The sequence below is a fragment of the Nyctereutes procyonoides genome, unplaced genomic scaffold (genome assembly GCF_905146905.1).
Source record: "Nyctereutes procyonoides isolate TBG_1078 unplaced genomic scaffold, NYPRO_anot_genome, whole genome shotgun sequence".
NCBI classification, from domain to species: domain Eukaryota; kingdom Metazoa; phylum Chordata; class Mammalia; order Carnivora; family Canidae; genus Nyctereutes; species Nyctereutes procyonoides.
This window is the reverse complement of record NW_026575131.1, coordinates 33213151-33237325: the sequence shown is the minus strand read 5'-3', so window position 1 is coordinate 33237325 and position 24175 is coordinate 33213151. Positions and strand designations below refer to the sequence as shown.

General features: G+C 36.7%; 1 protein-coding gene across 1 annotated transcript in view; it reads left to right on the top strand.

The window, feature by feature from the left end:
- The window catches only part of APPL1 (adaptor protein, phosphotyrosine interacting with PH domain and leucine zipper 1), a 40411-nt gene extending 16815 nt beyond the window's left edge, over positions 1-23596 (top strand). Inside the window, exons 8-22 of the mRNA XM_055343838.1 lie at positions 68-214; positions 1056-1138; positions 2085-2243; positions 2931-3119; positions 5064-5106; positions 6813-6869; positions 9998-10089; positions 10457-10639; positions 15680-15732; positions 16506-16680; positions 16771-16807; positions 17418-17564; positions 18321-18371; positions 19040-19129; positions 20120-23596. Of these exons, the coding sequence (XP_055199813.1) occupies positions 68-214; positions 1056-1138; positions 2085-2243; positions 2931-3119; positions 5064-5106; positions 6813-6869; positions 9998-10089; positions 10457-10639; positions 15680-15732; positions 16506-16680; positions 16771-16807; positions 17418-17564; positions 18321-18371; positions 19040-19129; positions 20120-20266 (1653 nt within the window). The 3' untranslated portion in view covers positions 20267-23596. The remainder of the gene's footprint in view (positions 1-67; positions 215-1055; positions 1139-2084; positions 2244-2930; positions 3120-5063; positions 5107-6812; positions 6870-9997; positions 10090-10456; positions 10640-15679; positions 15733-16505; positions 16681-16770; positions 16808-17417; positions 17565-18320; positions 18372-19039; positions 19130-20119) is intronic.
- Positions 23597-24175: the final 579 nt, after the last annotated feature.

The window sequence follows — 24175 nt, the reverse complement described above, 5'->3', positions numbered from 1 at the left end:
GCCACTACTAAAGCTAATTAAAGATAATTACACAGTTAAATACATATTTTAATGTTTTTATTCAAAGGTAAAGTATGAAGTAACAGAAGATGTCTACACTTCCAGAAAAAAACAACATCAGACCATGATGCATTATTTTTGTGCATTAAACACTCTTCAATACAAAAAGAAAATAGCATTGTTAGAACCTCTACTTGGGTACATGCAAGCTCAGGTAAATACTGACTGTACTTCATTGTGGATTATAACTGCCCTAAAAACTTCATATTAAGTTTGATATTTATGTTAAGTATTACAAATTAAGGTCAAAATATTCTATTTGGATCTGTGTTTTTAAAAGTAATTTAAAATGTCATTAGAAGGTAGAATGGTTTTCCTCACAAATGAAGATCTCACATTTTTTAGGGTAAATGAAACCACCTACCTTGTATTAAGGCCTTGTCCATCACAGGTAGGGGATAGGGAAAAGAAAGCTAAATGAATTCTGGAGTTACTCCTATTGTTGGAACGTCCATTCACTATTGCTTCAAAATAAGTTTGAAAAAGAATGGGCAAGTTTGTCTCATGTTCCTGAGTTAAAAGTAATAGATGAACTCCAAAGTATCCCAAGAGGTTTGCATCAGAAAGAAAGCTAGAAAAGTAGATTTCGGTAATATGAGATGGCATGCCCCTAAAAATTTTATTTTTTAAAGAAATTTGAATATTCCTTCAAATATGAGTGCTTAGTATTCCTCAATATAAAACTTATTTATCTTTGTAGTAAACAAAAGTTTATCTGTATAACTTATTTAAAATGTTTTAAATTTTCCCATTTTACAAATTGCTTATCATATGCGTGTATTACTACATAAAAAGATGTATAGTGAAACTGAAGTCTAGTTTCTACAGTGGCTCTAAAGCCCAGTAGAAGTCATTGAAAACTAGTACACAAATGGGAATACTCCTTTGTTTTTTACCTTGCCATGTATCTTGGAGATTATTTATGTGATTCACTGTTTTTTGTATGTGTATGTTTTTGTTGTTCATCCTCTTACTCATATACTCTCTTGCCCCAGATAAGTTTCTTTAAGATGGGTTCTGAAAATCTTAATGAACAGCTGGAAGAATTCTTGACCAATATTGGAACAAGTGTACAGAAGTGAGTATTTTTTCTTCCTTAAAATTGAAAATGAAGTTATGAGAATAAGTTAACGGCTAAGTGCCACAATCTAAAAATATTTAGTATTTAATTTCCTGAGGGGCTATTTTCCCTGCCATGAGAGTGTGTCTCACATGGCTCATGGATACTACTTGTTTTTTTTACCATCTCTTCCACGGAATCTGAACTCTGAATTTCATAACTCTGTCATGTCTGATGGTATTTTATTGATTCTAAACTAGGTTTTGTGTTTGAATATATGACACAAAGTAGTAATTATTTATAAGTTAATTTGTCTTCACAATTAGCTGAAGCATGGGGGATGAATGGGAATTACTAAATAAATCTTGCTTTCCAAGCCATGAAAGAAAGCTTAGTGAGAGCAAGCAGTTCTAATCAGGTTCAAAGTTGGGAGCAGTGATATAGTCAATCTGAGATTTGCAAGTATATTAAAATGATTGTTGTTTTAAAGGCACAGGATAGAGCAGTTTGAAAATTACTCCAAAGTTAGGCATTTGATGTGGCTTCATTAAATTTTTTTTAATTTTTATTTATTTATGATAGAGAGAGAGAGAGAGAGAGAGAGAGAGAGAGAGACGCAGAGACATAGGCAGAGGGAGAAGGAGGCTCCATGCACCGGGAGCCCGATGTGGGATTCGATCCTGCGTCTCCAGGATCGCGCCCTGGGCCAAAGGCAGGCGCCAAACCGCTGCGCCACCCAGGGATCCCCGCTTCATTAATTTTTTAATTTAGTGTTGTTTAATAGCTAAGTTTCAGATAAAATGTAAAGCTGTTTCATAATGCGTTAATGTTACTTTAACCACCCACACCCCCTCTACTCTCTTTAAGAAAATATATACAAAGCAAATGTTACAGATGAACATAATTGGTAAGGAGTTCTTCATCAGTTGTGGTTGGGTAGTAAATAATATATTTTCTGTGTTAGTGTTCGCAGGGAAATGGACAGTGATGTAGAGACCATGCAGCAGACAATAGAAGATTTGGAAGTAGCCAGTGACCCCTTATATGTGCCTGACCCAGATCCCACAAAATTTCCTGTTAATCGAAACTTAACCCGGAAGGCTGGATACCTTAATGCTAGGAAGTAAGAAAACTATAGTTATTTTCATATATTGTAATATCTTCTAAGGTATTATCAAGTGAATATAATATATAATTAATATTATCTGCTAAATTATTTTGATTTTATGAAAGGCTGAATCTTTTTAATTAGAAGTATTAGCATGTTTGTCAGCTTTTTGACAGATGGGGTACATGAATAATTTTTGGAAGTAGAATTCTGTTTACTTATTGAATAATTTAGAATTATATTAAAAATGGAACCAATCTGAGTTTAAGTAAATTGAGCATTACATGAATTAAATATTTTTATCATACTCTAAAATATATGTAATATGTACGTATTACATAAATACATGTAATTATACTATCAGGTCAACTTTTAGTTTTTACATAAACATAGGATAAAGCAAGTTAACCCTAGGAGTAAAATGAATTCTTTTCTTTTGAACTTATTCTCTTGAAAGTTGAACTATAATTTATGGAACGTCATTGTAACAATTACAACTTCCAACCTTTTTTGGGAACACATGTACACACAAAAATGGGTTGGCATACATGAATTTATTTTAGATACTGAAAAACTGATATTTTTATTTTCTAGGCACCTTGGTGCCTTTTTGCAGCTGCTTCTTTGTTTTATCTTGTGTCTGGCTTATGATGAGATTTCAGGTGTATTGTTACTAAGAGCAAATGTACTTTCTTCATTTAGTAAAACAGGCTTGGTGTCATCTACCTGGGACAGACAATTTTACTTCACGCAGGGTGGAAACTTAATGAGTCAGGCGCGTGGGGATGTAGCAGGCGGCCTGGCCATGGACATTGACAACTGTTCAGTAATGGCTGTGGACTGTGAAGACAGGCGGTACTGTTTTCAGATCACTTCCTTTGATGGAAAAAAGTTAGTATTTTGTCATATTTTAAACTACTGAAATGCATAATAATTCCTTGTCATTCAGATATTTTATAGTTATTTTAGGCTTATTATGTATTTAGATAATTTTCTTTCTGATTGCATAGGAATGAGTTTTCCTTTCTGATTTGGTTAAAAGATGCCTTACTGTTTTGAGGTTGTCAAAATAAGGTCATATGGTAAGAACCTGTGATTCCGTGTTAGGGTACTGTTCACTGAAAATTCTGCATTGTATGGGGGACGGCAGCACAAGGTAGTGGAAACAGCCCTAACCTTGGGGTCAGAAAATTTAAATTCAGGATCTACTATTTACTGTGTGTCTTAGACAAATTACATAACCTCTGTTTTTTCACATGTGAAATGGGGATGGGAAGGTCATAATCCCTACTTTGTGAATTATTATACAGAATAGAAATCTAACAGATGTAATGTGCCTAACGTGTAGTAAGTGCAAACATTAGTGAATGTTATTTTTAAATGTTAAATATTTCTGATGAAGTTAATGATTAGTCCATTAATTTATATGCCATTTTTAAAACTTCTGTTACCTTTGCATCTTATGAGAATCCAGAGTAGCCTTTAGAACAAATTTTTGGAAGACAGAAAAATATAAAAAAGCATTGAATATTGAAAGAAAGCTATAATCTCATTAGCTAGAAACAACAGTTAACGTTTTGGTTTGTTGCCTTACAGTTTTTATTTTAACTATTCTTTAAAATTTAAATATATTTAAATATTCTTTAAAATATGCTATAAATATTAAAAATTCTGACAATTTTTATTTTATTTTATTACTAATTTTTAATAATAAATTTATTTTTTATTGGTGTTCAATTTGCCAACATACAGAATAACACCCAGTGCTCACCCCGTCAAGTGCCCCCCTCAGTGCCCGCCACCCAGTCACCCCCACCCCCCGCCCTCCTCCCCTTCCACCACCCTTAGTTCGTTTCCCAGAGTTAGGAGTCTTCCATGTTCCTGACAATTTTTTAAAGATGAAGAGATACTGTATACGTACTTTGGATCTACAGCTACTTATTAAAAACATTTCACAATGGCTATATTAATCCATCTAAGGATATACACCATAAAGTTTTTCCTAATGATAGATGTTTAAGTTATCTGTAGTTTTTTTTCTTACTTAAAATACTGTTTTTGATTTTGCTTACTGTTCAGAAGCAGCTTCTGAGTTCTTAGTAATTTTTCCTTTGTATTTATGTATGTTAAGATGTATGGTTCTCTTTTATCAAATAGTTGTTTAATTTCATATTCCTCCTTTAAATATGTAATGAATGTCAGTGACTGTCATTTATAATGCTGGATGTTGGGAGTCCCTGTGTTCATCAAAATTACCAAATTGTTAATATGTTACTCCAGGAACTTTTTTTTTTTTTAAGTTTATTGCTAATAATGCTTAACATGATTTCCCATTTCACATTCTTAGTGTGATTCAGAATTAGTAATTTTTTTCTTTAACTCTTAAGATAGTAACAGCTATAGAAAAGCTAAGTATCTCAGTATTAGTAATTAATATATTGAAAATGTTTTACTGTATTATGGAGAAATAATAAGTACAATTAGTGTTTTCTGTGAGCATCGCTGATTTACATTTGAAACATATGATAAGTGTCAGAAAGTTGAAATGCATTGTCTTATTTGCAGTATACCTTTGTTATAGGCTGTCTTCTGAAAACCAGCACCTGTTTCTTTTTTGGTACATCTTGGCATGGATAGCCAGAGTCAAGAGTTGTTAAAATCTGAGTCCAGATGCCCCAGGTGGTCTCCTTTTCCTAACTTAAGATATTGATTGGTTGTGTGTTTTGAGTTTTTTTTAGTTTTGATACTGATTGGTTTTATATGTACCTTTAAAGATAAAAAATTTTCTTATTTTTTTCTTTAAGTTGAGGGTCAGACTTCTTTCTTTTTTTTCAGGTCTTCAATTTTGCAAGCAGAAAGTAAAAAAGACCATGAGGAGGTAAAATTTTATCTAGTTAATTTCCTCAGCAACATCTTAAGATATTTTAGCAACTAAATATTAAGATAGAAATTTGGAAAATCCTAGTTAATTAAAAACATTTTTTTTTCATAAAACTCTATTGTCCTCAAGCAGCCTTTTTAAGTTTCACACAGACTTTTATAGCTAGACCTATAAGAGGAGGCTTTAGAGATCATTGCTGTCTGTCTTTTTAAAGGCTCAACTTCAGAAATGACCTTGTGACCACTGCTTTCTGGCAAGCTTTTAGTATCATGAGGTGACAGTTTAATTTATTGCTTCTCTCACCAACTCTGAGACCGTATTTGCACCGTAAGAACATAGTGGCAGCAGATGTAGCATGGCAGGAAGCAAGTAAAGCTTAAAACCTTGGAGAAATGAAAGACAGAAAAACAAAAATTTGGGAGTGTCTATTCTTCCTCACAAGTCTTTTATTTTTGGCTCCATTTTTACTTCTAGTACACCAAATATGGAAGGTAAGTTACCACTGAACTGACGCTTCAAAAACTGTCATGAGAAGCATTTTTGAATGAAAATATATTATAATTGATTTTGAATCACTTCATCTGGTATTATAACTATGTTGGTAAAAGACGATGTTAGAAATTACAGAGAGATCTATTTTTATTTACTTCTGGAAGAGAGTGGGTACTACAACTTGCTTTTGGTTTGTGAAGAACACAGATAAATATTTACTCTCTGCTGGGTTTACCAAAACAGATTATTAGTTTAATGAGTCTCATCATGAACTGGAGTCCTCAAGAGTGAAGTAGATGTGGAACAGAGAGCACTTTTTATGTTAATTAGTTATAAACCTGAAAGAAGGGAAGTATGTAAAATGCATTCATTAGGAATATATTTAGCTCTTAACTTTTTTGCGTTGGTGTTAATCATGAATCTGAGTCCAGACTATCACCACTAATTTGGTGGGGATTAAGAGGGGAAATTATATAAAAGATAAATATAGACTGTTAATATTATAACTTAACATTATTGCTATATTTTTATTTGCTTGTATGAAGTTAATTTGAGCTTTTTTTTTTTTTAAGATTTTATTTGAAAGAGCACATGTGGAGGGAGGGGCAGAGGAAGAGGGGAACACAGACTCCCCACTGAACAGGGAGCCTGATGCGGGGCTTGATCCCAGGACACTGGGATCATGACCTGAGCTGAAGGCAGATGCTTAACCCACTGAGCCACCCAGGTGCCCCTTAGGCTTTAAAAATAGTAAAGCTATTCACTTTTCTGTTACACTTTTAAATATTAAGCATATATATGCTTATGTGTATATAGGAAAGTATTTTTCTTATAAGAATGATTGTGTTACTTCTTTTTTTAGAGTTGTGGGGTTTTTTTGTTTTTTGTTTTAGAGCACTAGCACGAGTCGGGAGGTTAGGGCAGAGTGAGAGAGGCAGAGGGAGAAAAAGAATCCCAAGCAGGTTCCACATTTTTTTTTTTTTTTTGATGACAGGTTCCACATTTGATGTAGGGTTCGATCTCATAACCCTGAGATCATGACCTAAAGTGGTATCAGGAGTCAGATGCTTAACTGAATGAGCCACCTGGGTTCCCCAATTATGTAGTACTAATGAAACTTCTATTCAGTGAAATATTGAACATTCTCTTTTAGAACAGAAGCACTATAGGAAAAGTATTAATCATATTTTTCTATTTTTTTTCTCTTGCAGTGGATCTGTACAATAAACAACATATCCAAACAAATATATTTAAGTGAAAACCCAGAGGTAACACTTTTATTTTATGGTATCCAGACCTGGCAAAATTGAATGACTATTAATGTATTCTTAATGTCGTAATTCCTCAAGTCCTGTAATCTTTTTTTTTTTTTTAAGATTTTATTCATTTATTATTGAGAGACAGAGAGAGAGAGAGAAGCAGAGACACAGGCAGAGGGAGGAGCAGGCTCCATGCAGGATGCCTGACAGGGGACTCAATCCCAGGTCTCCAGGATCACACCCTGGGCTGAAGGCAGGCGCTAAACCACTGGGCCACTTTGGCTGCCCAAGTCCTGTAATCTTTTAATTTGCCTTGAATGAGTAGCTTTAATGTATCCATGTATGAGCATCTAGTCTTCCTAGAAAGATAAATTATTTCAAAAGTAACTGAAATTGGTCAGCTAACGAATTTTTACTGGGCATCAATGCTGTGGATTTAGCTTTGGATTGAGCACCATGGAGGATACCGAAGAAAAGGAAACCATGGTTTGCCTTCCAGGACCCTGAGTGTTTGGGAATACAAAACTAAAACTTTAACATTTTGTATAAAACTAAATAATTGAGGGATCCCTGGGTGGCGCAGCAGTTTAGCGCCTGCCTTTGGCCCAGGGCACGATCCTGGAGACCCGGAATCGAATCCCACGTCAGGCTCCCGGTGCATGGAGCCTGCCTCTCCCTCTGCCTATGTCTCTGCCTCTCTCTCTCTCTCTCTATCATAAATAAATAAAAAAATTTAATAAAAAAAATAAAACTAAATAATTGAAAGTGTGTGGTAATGACTAAAAGTTTAAGATTTGAGGATGTTAAGATCAGTGTGGACTTTAATTTTAGAGAAAATTGTGGAGGTGATAGAATCCTGAGCTGGCTAAGATTTGTCCATGTTTGAGGAAAAGAGAAGGAATTACAGATACGAGAATAAAAACAAAAGCATAAAGGCAGAAATGGTGTATTTATGAAACCAGTAGTATAACTAGAGTTGAAGGTTCTTGTTAGAGAATACCAGAAAGCTGAAGTGTTCAGACAGGTCACCTGGGGATCTTGTTGAAATGCAGATTCTGTGTAGGGTAAGGTGGCCTGAACTCTCAGTTTTGCCAGTTATGCTTTGAGTAGCAAGGGTATCAAACCAGATGGACTTAGCTGTGTAGGTGAATCCAAATATACACCCAGAACCCAGAGGTACAGAAATCTCTGGAAGGAATCTAGTGGGTCCACACTGCAGTATGTTTGGGAATCAAGACTTGGTTTATTGGGGCAGGAACCGAATAACCTCTACCAGTCTTGGTGGGCCCATCTGTGCAGTAAACCCAGCCGCCTCCCAGGGCTGTGCGCGGCTGATGATTTCAGTTGAGGCAGAGCAGGGCTGATTTCTCTAGGAAGCCCTCACCCTCTATAAGTCTTAAAACTGTTGTTGGTATAAAGGAGTGTCTGGGAACATGTAGGAGCCCATTATCCTACTTCAGGCATGAATGGAAGGTCTGAACAGGGCAGTAACCAAGAGAAAAGAAATAATGCATTGTAGAAACAGGAAAAAAGAAATTGACTGGGCTAGTTAATAACTGACCAATATAAACAATGAAAGAGACAAATTAAAGATGACTTTCAGGTTGTAATCTCAAGTGAATGGAAGAACAATTTGAAAGAATTCTATTTTTATCATTATGGCTTTGAGGTGCCAGCCAAAGCACATAGGATTTAGATGCCTAGGAACAATTTTTGAACCAAAGAGACAATATCTTATGACCTCCAAAATATTACTAACTTCTCTTAGTTTTATAATAACAATTTGGTGTAATCTAAGAAAATTAGTGCTAATTGTAGAGAAGAATTTTGCTTGCAGTATTGATTTCTTGCTAGGTTGGGTTTTCCTTTCTGTTATGTTACTTGGGAGCACTAAAAAATAAAATGCAAAAAGAATAAAAAATAAAATGCAAATTGGATAACCTGTTAATACCTAGGGAATAACATGGTGAATACACTGTTTGTATTTGAATAATTCAGGATTATGGTATTTACCCACAAATTATCAGAACTCTAAATTTTAAGTAGTATTTTCCAGATTATCCAGAATTACTTTATCTGCACTTCATGAGAGAAGAAATTCTGATCAATTTGTGGCATTGTCTTAATATATTTTTGCTAACTAAAACACAGAAATACAAAAATGTTATGTGATTTTTTTCTAATGTAAATGGGATTTTATGTAGCCAATATTTGATATAAAACAATTAAGTTTAAAAATATTTCTTATAGGAAGCTTTTCTTTCAGATTTTGGTCATGATAACTTTGTCAATAAATACATAGATTTCTTTCTTTTTTTTTTTTTTTAGATTTATTTATTCATGAGAGACAGAGAGAGGCAGAGACATAGGCAGAGGGAGAAGCAGGCTTCCTGCAGGGAGCCTGATGCAGGACTTGATCCTGGGATTCTGGGATCACACCCTGAGCTGAAGGGAGATGCTCAACCACTGAGCCACCTACGTGTCCCTACGTAGATGTTTCTGACCATAAATATATTCTGGAAGATCATGAAAACTTCAGCAGTATAGTTATAAAATGTTTTACTATTTTGATATTTTGTGGCTATTTCCTACTTCTGAATTTCTTTATTTAGCAAATGTATTGAGTATTAATATACTAAGCACTGTATTAAATGCAAACAATACAAACCTTAATCCAAAAAGTCTGGTACTTAAATATTTAAAGATCTAGGTCTGTAAGAAGTAAGAGGAAACTTAAATTATAATGTTATGAAGTTAATTATGTATCTTAATATTAAGACAGAATGTGTCGGGATCCCTGGGTGGCGCAGCGGTTTGGCGCCTGCCTTTGGCCCAGGGCGCGATCCTGGAGACCCGGGATCGAATCCCACGTCGGGCTCCCGGTGCATGGAGCCTGCTTCTCCCTCTGCCTGTGTCTCTGCCTCTCTCTCTCTCTCTCTGTGTGTGTGACTATCATAAATAAATAAAAATTAAAAAAAAATAAAATAAAAACCTAAAAAAAAAAAAAGACAGAATGTGGAACTACTTTAGTAACTCCAGTTTTCATTTTAAGTGTAACTCGAACATTCTGACAATAGAGTTATACTCAAATTTTTGGTTTCCTTGCTTTACTAATTCTTGTCCTTTTTAAAAAATAGGAAATTGCTGCACGAGTAAATCAGTCAGCTTTGGAAGCGGTCACTCCTTCCCCATCTTTCCAGCAGAGGCACGAGAGCTTGCGGCCAGCAGCGTGAGTTACCAGACTTTGGGTTATTTAAAACTATATGGGCTATTGAAAATGTTAGCAAACACTTTGATTTTAGCAGTGCTACTTATATTAGTATGAAATAATTCCCCCAAAACATAGAAAGTGTATTTTTAAGTAAATCTACTAGCAAGAGTGCTAAATAAATGATTCCAAATTGCCCTAGTGCTTTATCTCTAGATTAAGATCATTTATGTTTTTGAATTTAGTCATTGGAAAGAAAAGTTTTGTTATTGAAATTTCTGCTCCTCTCATTGACTTATAAAATTGTATTTTCTTTTCTCATTATTTGTATTCAGTTTCAAACAGAGAAAACTAAAGGCAATGCTTTCTCGTTTTCTTCTTTGCTTAGACAATCTCGGCCACCAACAGCTCGAACCAGCAGCTCAGGATCCTTAGGATCTGAGTCCACAAACTTGGCTGCCCTTTCTCTAGATTCTCTCGTTGCTCCAGACACTCCAATACAATTTGACATCATTTCTCCCGTGTGTGAAGATCAGCCTGGCCAGGCAAAAGCCTTTGGCCAGGGCGGCAGGTGGGTGATGGCATCACAGGGATACTGTTCTGTGGTCTGTAAGGCTTGTGATTCCATTTTTGCAGTTGAGAGTCATCTCTCATATATGTTTATCAATTATGTTGTACTTCTTTTAATTACTTGATTTTGATAGTTGGGAAGGAATCATGCAGGTTTTTCTCTTTGTTTTCTGTCTAAGTAAGTGAAGATAAGTTAATTTTAAAAATAGTTAATTTTGAATTGCTTATCAGATCTACTTCTGGTATTTGCTCTTAAAATTGTAGAAGAAAGTTGACAGTCCTGTCTATAGATCATGACAATATTTAGAAATTCTTGAGAGTAATACATGTGCTATAGGTTTGTACAAAAAATATCATCTTGGGGGATGCCTGGGTGGCTTAGCGGTTGAGCATCTGCCTTTGGCTCAGGGCGTGATCCTGGAGTCCTCGGATCGAGTCCCACATTGGGCTTCCTGTGTGGGGCCTGCTTCTCCCTCTCTGTGTGTCTTTGCCTCTCTGTCTCTAAATGAATAATTAAATAAAATCTTAAAAAAAAGAAAAATATCATCTTGGGTCAGAATAAGAAATCTCCAGGAAGTTACTAAAACATTATCATGCTATAAATTATTAATAAAATCATCTTTTGGTTATATAATGAGGAGTGTGAAGGCTGTTTAAAATTTTTCTTTGGCTCTAGGATGAAGGAAATGTCACTCAAGGCAAATTATTTATTTAAGTAGGTTGGACACCTAATAAATTGAGACTAATTTGGATAATACATGGCTATGACGAAGAAAAATAATTTGTACTTGATCACAGAAATACACTTAGCATTTGATATAATAGGGCACCTTTGAATTACAGAGATCAGTTTCATGTTATCTTAATGCCAACATTATTTTAAAACCATTTAGCTGTTTCCTTACAAAACCTATTTTGAGTTATACTTTTATTCCTTCATTGTGGGTGTGCCAAGAGCCACTCATAATGAGGAAGGAGGTAGCTACCATCACTAATTAGCTTTTCTTTTTCTTTTTTTTTATTTTTTTTTATTTTTTTATTTTTTTTTATTTTATAAATTAATTTTTATTGGTGTTCAATTTACCAACATACAGAATAACACCCAGTGCTCATCCCGTCAAGTGTCCCCCTCAGTGCCCGTCACCCATTCACCCCCACCCCCCGCCCTCCTCCCCCTCCACCACCCCTAGTTCATTTCCCAGAGTTAGAAGTCTTTATGTTCTGTCTCCCTTTCTGATATTTCTCACACATTTCTTCTCCCTTCCCTTATATTCCCTTTCACTATTATTCATATTCCCCAAATGAATGAGAACATACACTGTTTGTCCTTCTCCGGTTACTGTGGCCAAGTTCAAAAAGGGTGTTGCCTGAGTTCTCCTCTGGGATTTTGATGGAATCTTGTCTCACATTTAGATCTTTCATCTATTTTGAGTTTATCTTTGTGTATGGTGCAAGAGAGTGGTCCAGTTTCATTCTTCTGCATGTGGATGTCCAATTTTCCCAGCACCATTTATTGAAGAGACTGTCTTTCTTCCAGTGGATCGTCTTTCCTCCTTTATCGTATATTAGTTGAGCATAAAGTTCAGGGTCCACTTCTGGGTTCTCTGTTCTGTTCCATTGATCTATATGTCTGTTTTTGTGCCAGTACCACACTGTCTTGATGAACACAGCTTTGTAGTACAACCTGAAATCTGGCATTGTGATGCCCCCAGATATGGTTTTCTTTTTTTAAAATTCCCCTGGCTGTTTGGGGTCTTTTCTGATTCCACACAAATCTTAAAATAATTTGTTCTAAGTCTCTGAAGAAAGTCCATGGTATTTTGATAGGGATTGCATTATACGTGTAAATTGCCCTGGGTAACATTGACATTTTCACAATATTAATTCTGCCAATCCATGAGCATGGAATATTTTTCCATCTCTTTGTGTCTTCCTCAATTTCTTTCAGAAGTGTTCTGTAGTTTTTAGGGTATATTTTGAGAACCATTTGAATGGTAAATGGTTCTCCAACCTTTTATTTTCAGGTTGTAGGTGTCCTTCTGTCTGAAATGAGTCTCTTGTAGACAGCAAATAGATGGGTCCTGCTTTTTTATCCAGTCTGAAACTCTGCGCCTTTTGATGGGGTCATTAAGCCCATTCACGTTCAGAGTTACTATTGACAGATATGAGTTTAGTGTCATCATGATATCTATTTAGTCCTTGTTTTTGTGGATTGTTCCACTGAACTTCTTTTTTTTTTTTTATTTTATTTATTTATTTTTGATAGTCACAGAGAGAGAGAGAGGGGCGCAGAGACATAGGCAGAGGGAGAAGCAGGCTCCATGCACCGGGAGCCCGATGTGGGATTCGATCCTGGATCTCCAGGATCGCGCCCTGGGCCAAAGGCAGGCGCCAAACCGCTGCGCCACCCAGGGATCCCCACTGAACTTCTTCTTAAAGGGGAGTTTTAAGAGTCCCCCTGAAAATTTCTTGCAGAGCTGGTTTGGAGGTCACATATTCTTTCAGTTCCTGCCTGTCTTGGAAGCTCTTTATCTCTCCTTCCATTTTGAATGAGAGCCTTGCTGGATAAAGTATTCTTGGTTGCATGTTCTTCTCATTTAGGACCCTGAATATATCCTGCCAGCCCTTTCTGGCCTGCCAGGTCTCTGTGGAGAGGTCTGCTGTTACCCTAATATTCCTCCCCATGAAAGTCAGGGACTTCTTGTCTCTTGCTGCTTTAAGGATCTTCTCTTTATCTTTGGAATTTGCAAGCTTCACTATTAGATGTCGAGGTGTTGAACAGTTTTTATTGATTTTAGGGGGGGATCTCTCTATTTCCTGGATCTGAATGCCTGTTTCCCTTCCCAGATTGGGAAAGTTTTCAGCTAGGATTTGTTCAAATACATATTCTGGCCCTCTGTCCCTTTCGGCGCCCTCGGGAACCCCAATTAAACGTAGGTTTTTCTTCCTCAGACTGTCATTTATTTCCCTTAATCTGTCTTCATGGTCCCTTAATTGATTGTCTCTTTTTTCCTCAGTTTCCCTCTTTGCCATTAACTTGTCTTCTATGTCACTCACTTGTTCTTCCACCTCGTTAACCCTCGTCGTTAGGACTTCTAGTTTGGATTGCATCTCATTCAATTGATTTTTAATTTCTGCCTGATTGGATCTAAATTCTGCAGTCATGAAGTCTCGTGAGTCCTTAATGCTTTTTTCTAGAGCCACCAGTAGCTGTAGAATAGTGCTTCTGAATTGGCTTTCTGACATTGAAGTGTAATCCAGATTTTGTAACTCTGTGGGAGAGAGGGCTGTTTCTGATTCTTTCTTTTGAGGTGAGGTTTTCCTTCTAGTCATTTTGCTCAGTGCAGAGTGGCCAAAAACAAGTTGTATTGGAACACGGGGGAGTATCACTGGTCCGTCCAGCTGGTCTTCTGGGGGAGGGGCCTGCTGTGCTGATTTTCAGGTGTTAGCACTTGGGGGAGCTGCTCTGCCCCTGCCTGCTGCAGGGCTCAGCGGGCGTTGTTTACCCCGTGGGGCCCCAGGAGGAACAGCAGCAGTTGCTATGGCAACTCTGGAAGCCTGGATTTAGCCTCCGCAGGAACTACGGGGCTCTCGGTTCTCCGTCTGCAGGGCCTGGAGGCTCCGGGGCGGTGCCGCTGATCTGCTCAGCTCGGGGCAGGAGCGTCCTCGCTGTCCTCGGGCCCTCCCGGCCTCTGCCTGTCCCGGGGGAGGCCGGATCCTGGGCTGTGTCCCGGCGCCCTGTGCTCCGGGGCCTGCGCTGTTGGATTCGCGCTCCCGCCCCGCAGCCCCCTCCGCGGAGCCGCCGCCCGAGCCCCTCCGAGCTGCTCCGGGTCCCGCCGTGCGCGCTGCAGCCCTTAGGGAGCTCGGAGCACTCTCCTGCGCTCGCAGGTGTCTGTTAGTGTCCCAGGGAGCCCGAGGGCATCCCCGCCCTCCTGGGTCCTGCTCCAACTCCCTGCGAGCCCCTTTCCGCCCGCCCGGGAAGGTTGGTGCAGCTCCTGCTCCTCCGGGACGGGGCTCTCCTGTCCTGGGGACACTCGCCCCGGCTTCAGCCCAGCTCCTCCGGGGCCCCTCCCCCTCGGAGGCCTTTTGTTCCTTTATTTCTTCTTCCCCGTCTTCCTACCTTGATAGAAGCGCGGACTCTTCTCACTGTAGCGTTCCAGCTGGTCTCTCTTTACATCTCAGGCCGAATTCGTAAATTTTCAGGATGGTTTGAAGGTTATCTAGGTAATTTGGTGGGGACAGGTGATTTGGGGACCCTGCTCTTCCGCCATCTTGCCCCTCCCCCCCCAATTAGCTTTTCTTCTTGCATTCTGTTACGTATGCCTTGAGAAATGGGTTTAAAACTAGAAAATGTTCAAATTAGCATAATTAACTTACAGTATGTATTAAGAGGACTTAAAAAGGTTTTTACGATTTAAGGAAATCCCTGGCGTTTTTCTCAGTTAAGATTGAAGTTAAATCAGCTTTTCTCTGTCCCCCTTTATTTAAATTTAAGGATTTTCACAACATGGTTTGTAGGATGTTGGGGTGTGTATGTGTATATATGTATGTATGTCTACACATCAGTTCATCCATCTCTTCTAGAATGCAGCAACTTTGAGTTCAGCCTGCTAAATGTGAAGGCAGGGGATTTCGTTAAAGTGGGCATTCAGTAGTGTTCTTTAACAGGATGGGGCATTTCAGAACTTTTTATTTTTTTTTATTTAAAAAAAATTTTTTTTGAAGATTTTATTTATTCATGAGAGAGAGAGAGAGAGAGAGGCAGAGACAGAGATACAGCCAGAGGGAGAAGCAGGCTCCATGCAGGGAGCCCGATGTGGGACTCAATCCTGGGTCTCCAGGATCACGCCCTGGGCCGAAGGCAGGTGCTGAACCGCTGAGTCACCCAGGTGTCTCGATCAGAGCTTTTTTTAAAAAAAAACAAGATATGTTCAAGTTTTTGTGACTCCTAGTTTTTAGCTCTAGTTTTAATGATTGGGATTTCTTCCATAGGCTTATGGTAACTGACCATTGGTTCATAATTTTTTTAAAAACTTTTCAGGCGCACAAATCCATTTGGAGAATCTGGAGGAGGTACAAAATCTGAAACTGAAGGTAAAACAGATGTGTGGTATTCTTCTATCTTAAAATTTTTAGTGGTAAACTGTGAAGAATTTGTTTATATTTATTCTGATTATGCGGTTTTAATGGTAACTTCACGGTTGTCTTTTTGCTCATAATACTCAAAGCAACAGAACTTAATCAGGCTTAAGGATTTCATTAAAATTATAGAATATTATACTTTTGACCTCACAGTCAGATTCTCAATGCAGAAGATATCCTTTAAGCTTTTCTTAGCAGCTGATGTTTTCTTCTGGAACTAGAGCATTAACTTTTTTCTTTCTCTCTCTCTCTCTTTTTTTTTTTTTAGTAACTATTTTGATAAATTTCAAACTTAAAAGCTGTAAGAATAGTACAAGGAATTTTTTTTTAACTTGGAACCATCAATTGTTTGTTTTTTTAAATTTATTTATTCATGAGAGAGAGAGGCAGAGACATAGGCAGAGAGAGAAGCAGGCTTCATGCAGGGAGCCTGATGTGGGACTCAATCCTGGAACTCCAGGATCACGCCCTGGGCCATAGGCAGGTGCTGAACTGCTGAGCCACCCAGTCTTCCCCAGAACCACCAATTATTGAAGCCTAACCTTTTGCTATTTGAATTAGAGACCTTTAATTTTCCTATAACTTGACCACCATAGTTAGGAGTAATTTCTAAATACTGCTACTAGATTGAATTTTTCATTAGAAAATCTAAAAGGGGACAATATATTTTACTCTTAAGAGAAATGTGGGATTTAAAGTATGTAATGTACCTTGTTCTTTTGTAGATTCTATTCTTCATCAGTTATTTATCGTGCGATTCCTTGGTTCTATGGAGGTGAAATCAGACGACAGTCCAGATGTTGTTTATGAAACAATGCGGCAAATCTTAGCTGCCCGGGCCATCCATAACATCTTTCGTATGACAGAATCACATTTATTAGTCACTTGTGATTGTTTAAAGTAAGTAATGATCTCCCCCTTAAAAAACTGTAGGAAAAAGTGTTTAATTTCAGCCTAGTTAAAATTTGTTTTCCAAATTTTTAATTATAGGTTAATTGATCCACAGACACAAGTTACAAGGCTCACAGTGAGTTCTGCACGTTTAAAGCTTTATTGGAAGTCTCTTTTATGCATATACATGTTTGTATTGTTATAAACATTCTGATTATATTAAAATACAGTATTAATTATGATTGGCTAAGTTATAATTAAGCCTATGGCCATCTCCCCCCGAGAAGTTTTCATTGAACATCCCATGTACTTAAAGAATCAGTGCAATCTGGTTGTCCTACTTAGTTTTTTAGTATATGGTACATGCTGCCTAGTTAAGGGATAAACACAATGGTAGGAATTAAATGGTGAACACGAGTGAGTTTATTTTATAATTATATGTGTTGAAATAGCTGCAAGTATGTGCTCTTATTTAATCATTTAATAAGATGGACTGTATTGTTACTGATTTTGATTTTGTAAAATGTATAAATGACTAATAAGTTGGATAGTCAACAGCCTCTTACTCTGCCTGGTAATCCGAACCAAACATGACATTTTTGTTCTTAGGTTGCTATTCTGATAAAAAAAAAAAAAATGGCTCTAATGTTCTGTTTATAATGTTTTTATGACTTAGTACTTGAGTTTTTCATGTAGAAGTGTGTATGTTTGAAAAATCTGTTTGCTTCTGATGTTTTCTGTGGCAGTTTCCATTACCCTGTGTAGTTTTGTACGCTACACACCAGGAAAATAAGAGGCTTTTTGGATTTGTTCTTCGGACATCAGGAGGGAGAAGTGAAAGTAATCTGTCATCAGTCTGCTATATATTTGAATCAAATAATGAAGGGGAAAAGGTACATGGCTTTTCAAAATGTGTTTCTGTTGTGAAATGTCTATCGTAGTTGAAGTTCTTAGTAAGATCTCTGGGAAAAACCAGATTTGGCCTAATCCATCTAAGTTGTTTGAGCAAATCCTGTTGCTCTGAAGAGAGCTGAGATGGTGGGTTGGCCCTTCTGACTACAGACCTGTGTCTTCCTTGGCTGTTGATAGCTGGTGTAGTCTTCTGCCTTCATTAACTGACTCTGGGAATGCAGTATATTACCATAATCGGCTCTTTTCAAGTGTTTTCAGCTTAAAGCAGCATCAGCATCTGCTTGCTTCATTCTTTGCAGACTTTACCATTTCAGTAAGGAATCTGAGGTAATAGGAAGATGGGGTGTGTGCAGTAGAAACTCATAGATTCTGAAGAATATACACAGATGCTTCATTTGGGGGCTGGAGCATTCTTTTTTTGTTTTTGCTTTTTAAAGATATTTACTTATTTAGCATGAACAGGATGGGGGGGTTGGGCAAGGGGAGAGAGAATCTTAAGCAGATTCTGTACTGAGTGCAGAGTACAACATGGGGCTTGATTTCATTACCTGAGTTGAAATCAAGAGTCAGTCTTCAAATGAGTCACCCAGGTGCCCCAGGGTTGGAACATTCTTAAATCACCTTTTGTTTGAAGCTGCCTGTTATAATGAGTTATAAATCTAGTTGTATCAGCCATTTAGAAATTGTTACTTTGATGTGAAAACTGCCTGAGGTTTTTCTACACTTTCCCCTTTTAGATTTGTGATTCTGTTGGACTGGCAAAACAGATAGCCTTGCATGCAGAACTGGTAAGAATCCAAGATAACTATCCAAGAATGTTATCCATTTTCTAAGTTAAGATTTTATTTATTTAGAGCACAGGTGGGGAGAGGGGCATAGAAACAGGGAGAGAAAGAGAATCTCCAACACCCTACTACTGACCATGCAGCCCTATGCAGGGCTTGATCTCATGACCCTAAGATCATGACCTGAGTCGAAATTAACAGTTGGATGCTGAGCCAACTGAGCCACCCAACTGCCCTGCCCCTTCAAGAATGTTATCTAAAATCTTTAATATTAGCAAGTAAATAAAATAATTTTGCTGTCCAAGGTTATTTGCTGGTATAGCATTAGAATTTGGATAAGTGACTAAGAATATAAATTTTTAGTGTGCTTTCATATAAATATAAAAAATACGAAAAGGTTGCAAAGGCAGTATTAATTGAAAAAATCAAAAATTTGGGACACCTGAGTGGCTTAGCGGTTGAGTGTTTGCCTCTGGCTCAGGGCATGATCTCGGGATCTAGGATTGAGTCCCACATCAGACTCCCTCCAGGGAGTTTGCTTCTCCCTTTGCCTGTGTCTCTGCCTCTCTCTCTGTGTCTCTTATGAATAAATAAATAAAATCTTTTTTAAAAATCTAAAATTTAAAATTATTTAATATTTAATTCATTAGTTGTATTTGTCTGCTTTTCAGGATCGTAGGGCATCAGAAAAACAAAAAGAAATGGAGAGGGTAAAAGAGAAGCAACAGAAAGAACTCAGTAAACAAAAGCAAATTGAAAAGGTATGTAGTCCCAATATCTAGATCTTCTCTGGTGTAATGTTTATGAAATTTCCTTAATTCAGGACTGTGACTTTCAGATTTGAATTTCCAAATGAAAGTCTGTTTCTCATTCCTCAGCCACTTTATAACCAGATGATTCATAGCACAGCAGAAAAGGAAGACGTCTGTCTTCTGATAGGATGTTCACACTATGGTAACCGACATGTAATTGACTTACTGTTTAGCAAATATATCAGAACTTTTATATTTCCATATTCCAATGGCCCTATGTGTACATGTGTGTATGGGCTTTAACTGCCATTGCTGACAGCTTTACTGGTTTCCAGGAATGTATATGTAAACATTCAGTGCTACCAGGAGTGTCAAATTATTGTCCATCCAACAGGATAATATTTAGGCAAATTTTAGAGCAAAATCTAAAGAACACATGAGATTGTGAGACCCAGTTATGGGTTGTGGCATTGGCAATAACAGTGGGGAAAAAAAGAGACATTTGTGGGATACTTACTGAGTATAGATCAGCAGGAATTGGGAATAAATTGGACTTTCTGACAAAGGAGAGAGATATGATGAAGATGACCATGAAGTTGAGGCTTTCTTGCTAGGGTAGGCTGAGGGAGGGCAACAACTGATCTAACAAGATAAGTTGGACGCGGGGGGCGGGGGCAGTGGTTAGGCAGGGATGTGGAGTGATCTGTTATGAACATTGTATTGGCATATAGTGAGAGATAACAATGGTCTGAATATTATTGTTGCCATTAAAACAGAGAAGAGGGCAACGTTGGCTTTTACAGGATTTCTAAAATGGTGCCAGAATTCACTTTGGTGTTGCACTGGTTGTGTGTAGCCTTTGTTTTCAGTAAGTTGCCAGAATTATGCATAAATGTTTGACAGAAGGATTGAAGTAGCTCTCAAGTTGTATTTTAAATGCATAGTTTTGCATTTGATTGCAAACAATAAACTTAGTTTCTTTTCTGTCTTTTCTACTAGGACTTAGAAGAACAGAGTCGCTTGATAGCTGCTTCCAGTAGACCGAACCAAGCCAGTAGTGAGGGGCAGTTTGTTGTCCTTAGCAGTAGCCAGTCAGAAGAGAGTGATTTGGGAGAAGAAGGAAAGAAAAGAGAGTCAGAAGCATGAACTTATCCTTGCTTTTGGGTTGGTATTTCCCCCCTTGGAATTTATTGACAGTTTCTGTGGTGAAATGGCACAAGGTAACAACTATGTTGAAATATCAAGGAGACTAAAGTTTATATTTGCTTGTTTGTTTTAACTTCATTTTTAAAAATAAGATTTACCTTGATCACTTAGGTTTGAATTGATTTTTTTTCCCTTAAAAATAATATACTATGCAGTAACATCAAATTCCACATGTCTAAGAGAAACCTGTTCATCTCCTTGAAGTAGATTGCTGAGGAATTATACTTGCTCAAGCCTTTTTTCCTTCAAATTGTGAACTTCTTATCTTGCATTGTAATTGGCTCTGACCATAAGAAAACTTTTATTCTTCAGCTTCAGGTATTCATGGATATGCTCCCTCTTCTCGTTAGAAACATTTTTGCTGGCAGTGAGGAAGCTTTTGACTGAATTGATTCAAAACCCTTTATACAAAGAATTCTACAAGTTTGCAAATATTTTAATTATTAAACGTGCAATAGAACTTTTATATAAAATTAGAGAAATTTTAGACTTAAGGTTTCAAATTGTGGCAGGTGGTACTGTGATTTCAGGGCACTTTCTTGGATTGCTCACATTTCTCTGATGTACTACACCTGATGCCAGTGGGAAAGAAGCATAAGTGTCTTCAGTTCAAGATTGATACAGCCCGTGGCATTTAATTATCACATTCTTAGTTCTCAGGTTGGGACTTGAATTATTGCTGCAGAGCAGTAATGGTTAAAATAAGATTCTGGAATTTATTAAAAGGGATTTTTTTTTTTTTGTTCAAGTACATTTTAGATTAGGACTTAACATGTAAGATATTGTTACAGGATAACATCGTATTTTCTGCATTGTGTGAAATAATTTTTATTCAAAATCAAGTGACATTTCAAAAGAAGTTCTATAACTGTTGTTTCCTGCTTAAAGTAAAAAAGCCCAAAGTTTAGTTTAGAAAATGTAATCTTTTAAATTTCAGACTGATATGCACAGTATTTTCATAATTCCATGTTTTGATAAAATACTGATCACCACTTTATATCCACAAAGGCAAATAATATATGAGAATAATTTGCACTAATTATTGTAAATACTTGTACTCTTCAAATGAGTAAAAGGTCTAATTCCATGAAAGATTGAAAGGAATTGAATGTTTGGTATAAGAGAGTTGACCAAGGAAAGATTTTAGCCTGGTGCCTAGGTTAAAATGACATTTCCCTATTGCCATGTCAAAACTTTTTTTTTCTTTACTCAGACTTTTAATATTGCTGATAGAAATTATGTAAATTTTTTGTTTCACATGTAAAACTATAAAGAGACAAGTTAAATATTTTGAACAAAATACATAGTCACACATCTAAAATTTTCAAGAAATTAGCCACTTCAAGATGGAAAAGCCCATTGTTCTTTGATAGTCTTTTCTTAGTTCTGAATTAGAGATGGCATCTGTTTTAGTCTCTCAATACAATGTGGCTGTTTCACACTGAATGCACACTGTTTTCTGTGGAAGGGAATAATTATATATAGGATCATGATATTCTTTTTATCCACGTGCCAAATGGGAATAATGATTACTTGATAATATTATTTTGAAGTCTTATGTTACCAAAACATATAGTAACAATAGAAATTTATGGAGTACTTTTTGGAGAAAGTTGATTTTGTGCTTACTACAAGGGAATGCTTTCACAATAATTGTTATATGATTCCTTTGGTAGAAGTTGAAATTTCTGTGGTCCGCACCTCACTAGTCATGGCAGGTCCTGCTATTAAGACCTTTTTTGAGAATTAGTAAGCTCTCTGTTTAAGTCTTTTGCTTATGTTATTGTCAGTTCACTTAATTCAGATGAAACTTATCACCCTACAAGGAAGGTGGTCAGCCTTAGGAGGCTGGTACTGTGCCTGGTAACAAGATGCTGCCCTTTGTTAGTACTCTGGGTCAAAGTGAATGCTGGAGTTAACGGCATTGGCCAGCTTAGGGATGCTGGATAGACCTGTAATTCGTTTTAGGTCATGATTTTGATAGGAATTTCTGCAATAACACACCCATGTCCACAGATCAGACCAAAGAGCATTACAACACCAAATAGAAGTCATGTGTGAGATTAACGATTTTAGGTATTTGAACTTTTGGTCCATTGCTATAGAACTATAAGAACTATTCCATACTGCAGATATTTAAGCATCGACTTTAAAAAACTTGCCTTTTTGTTTGAAGTTTCTGCATAATGTTAAAGCTGATCTTGGTCTGTTACTCTTTGAAATCCCACCTGGTTCTGAATGCTTTGTGAGGTAGCTTTCTCGGATTCAAACTTACACTTGATGGTTTTTAGAAATTAACAAAACATTCTTTAAAAGAAATTAAGTCTACCTACTAAAGCTATGTACTCTGCTACGTATAGGAACAGTACTTTTCTAACGATGGTAATGAAGTCAGTATATAGGAAACTTAATTACAGCTTTTCCCTTTAAAAATTTTAAAACTTGTTATCAAGGGACTGAACAGAGTCCCCAAAGCCAGTTTAGTTTTTGCCATTTCTACAATGATTAGTTTGTGTTTAATTTCAAAAGCATTTTCAGGCTCTAGGAGTGGTAAAATTATTACTCTTACGCTTGAGAAAAGGATAGTAGGGTATGCATAACATTCTATGTAATGTACAGTCTTGTGTGGTTAAAGGCATCTGAGTTAATTTTGAGTTATATGTAGGAACTACAGATATTTAAGATTTGAATCTTATTATAAATGCTGACAGACCCTAAGATCCTGTGTATTGAAAACCTGCTACCTGAATAAAATGAAAATACTAACATTGGTTTTGACTCCAACCTCCTAGCATTCAACTGTACTTTAAATATTCAAACACATTGTAGGAAGCAAGCCTTTCCTTTTATTTTAAGCAAGTTTGGCTTACTCTTCTTTCATGAATTTTGTTCTTCATTAATAACACAAAGATTTGAAACTGGAACTATACTTTTTAACTAGTCTCTTGTGGCTGTACTCATGTAATTTACTTCAGCTAATATGAGAATTGGGGATTAAGTTATAACGTGCAAAACTGCTTTGTATATTTGGTGATTTTGTAATGTTAAGTGAATTCTTATCTCACTGATATTAATCATGCATATATACAATTAAAAATCATGCTACATTTCCCTTTAGAATTGAAGAACTCAACTTTATGTAACGGTATACATGTGGGGTGGAGAGCTTATTTTTTTCATTTTGTCAAAGTAGGTATTCTCTGATAAGGCTTCAGGAAATATGCTGTTAGGAGATTTTTAATGTATAATAAAGTCCATGATTTTTGTATAGTCTTTTTTGTATGAAGTATTTGATACATACTCAGAATTCTGTTTCTCCAAGTCATTCCAAATGATGCTTGTGAAACAAATAGACTTTTTCTTAATCTGTTATGACACTGTAATTACACATTTAGCTGCACTGCAATTCCATAACAGCTAAAATGAAAGAAAAGGTCACTTAACTGGGAAATAATACTAATTCATCACTAGTGATTTTTTCTCTTAGAAAAATAGGTTTCTCAATCATTATCCTAGAAATGTTACAGACAACATGTACTTGCTATGGTTGGCCCTATTCAAAGAAATACATATATTTTAAAGAGGCAGGTTGTGTACACCAGCTTAAGTGGGCTTGGCCTGTTATTTTAATACTAATACATATTCTTCCCATGTGCTCTTTATTCTTTCCTATAGCACTTAAGTTCTTTTCTTCTACTGGAGTATCTGTTCTTAGTTGTTTTGAATTTTATGAAATAATACACTTTTAAAAGGTCCAGGGAGTGGACAAAACTAACTTTAGAATTATGTAATTTTATCTAAGTGCATGTATATCCTAAATATATTTGTATATTGACATACCTATAAGCC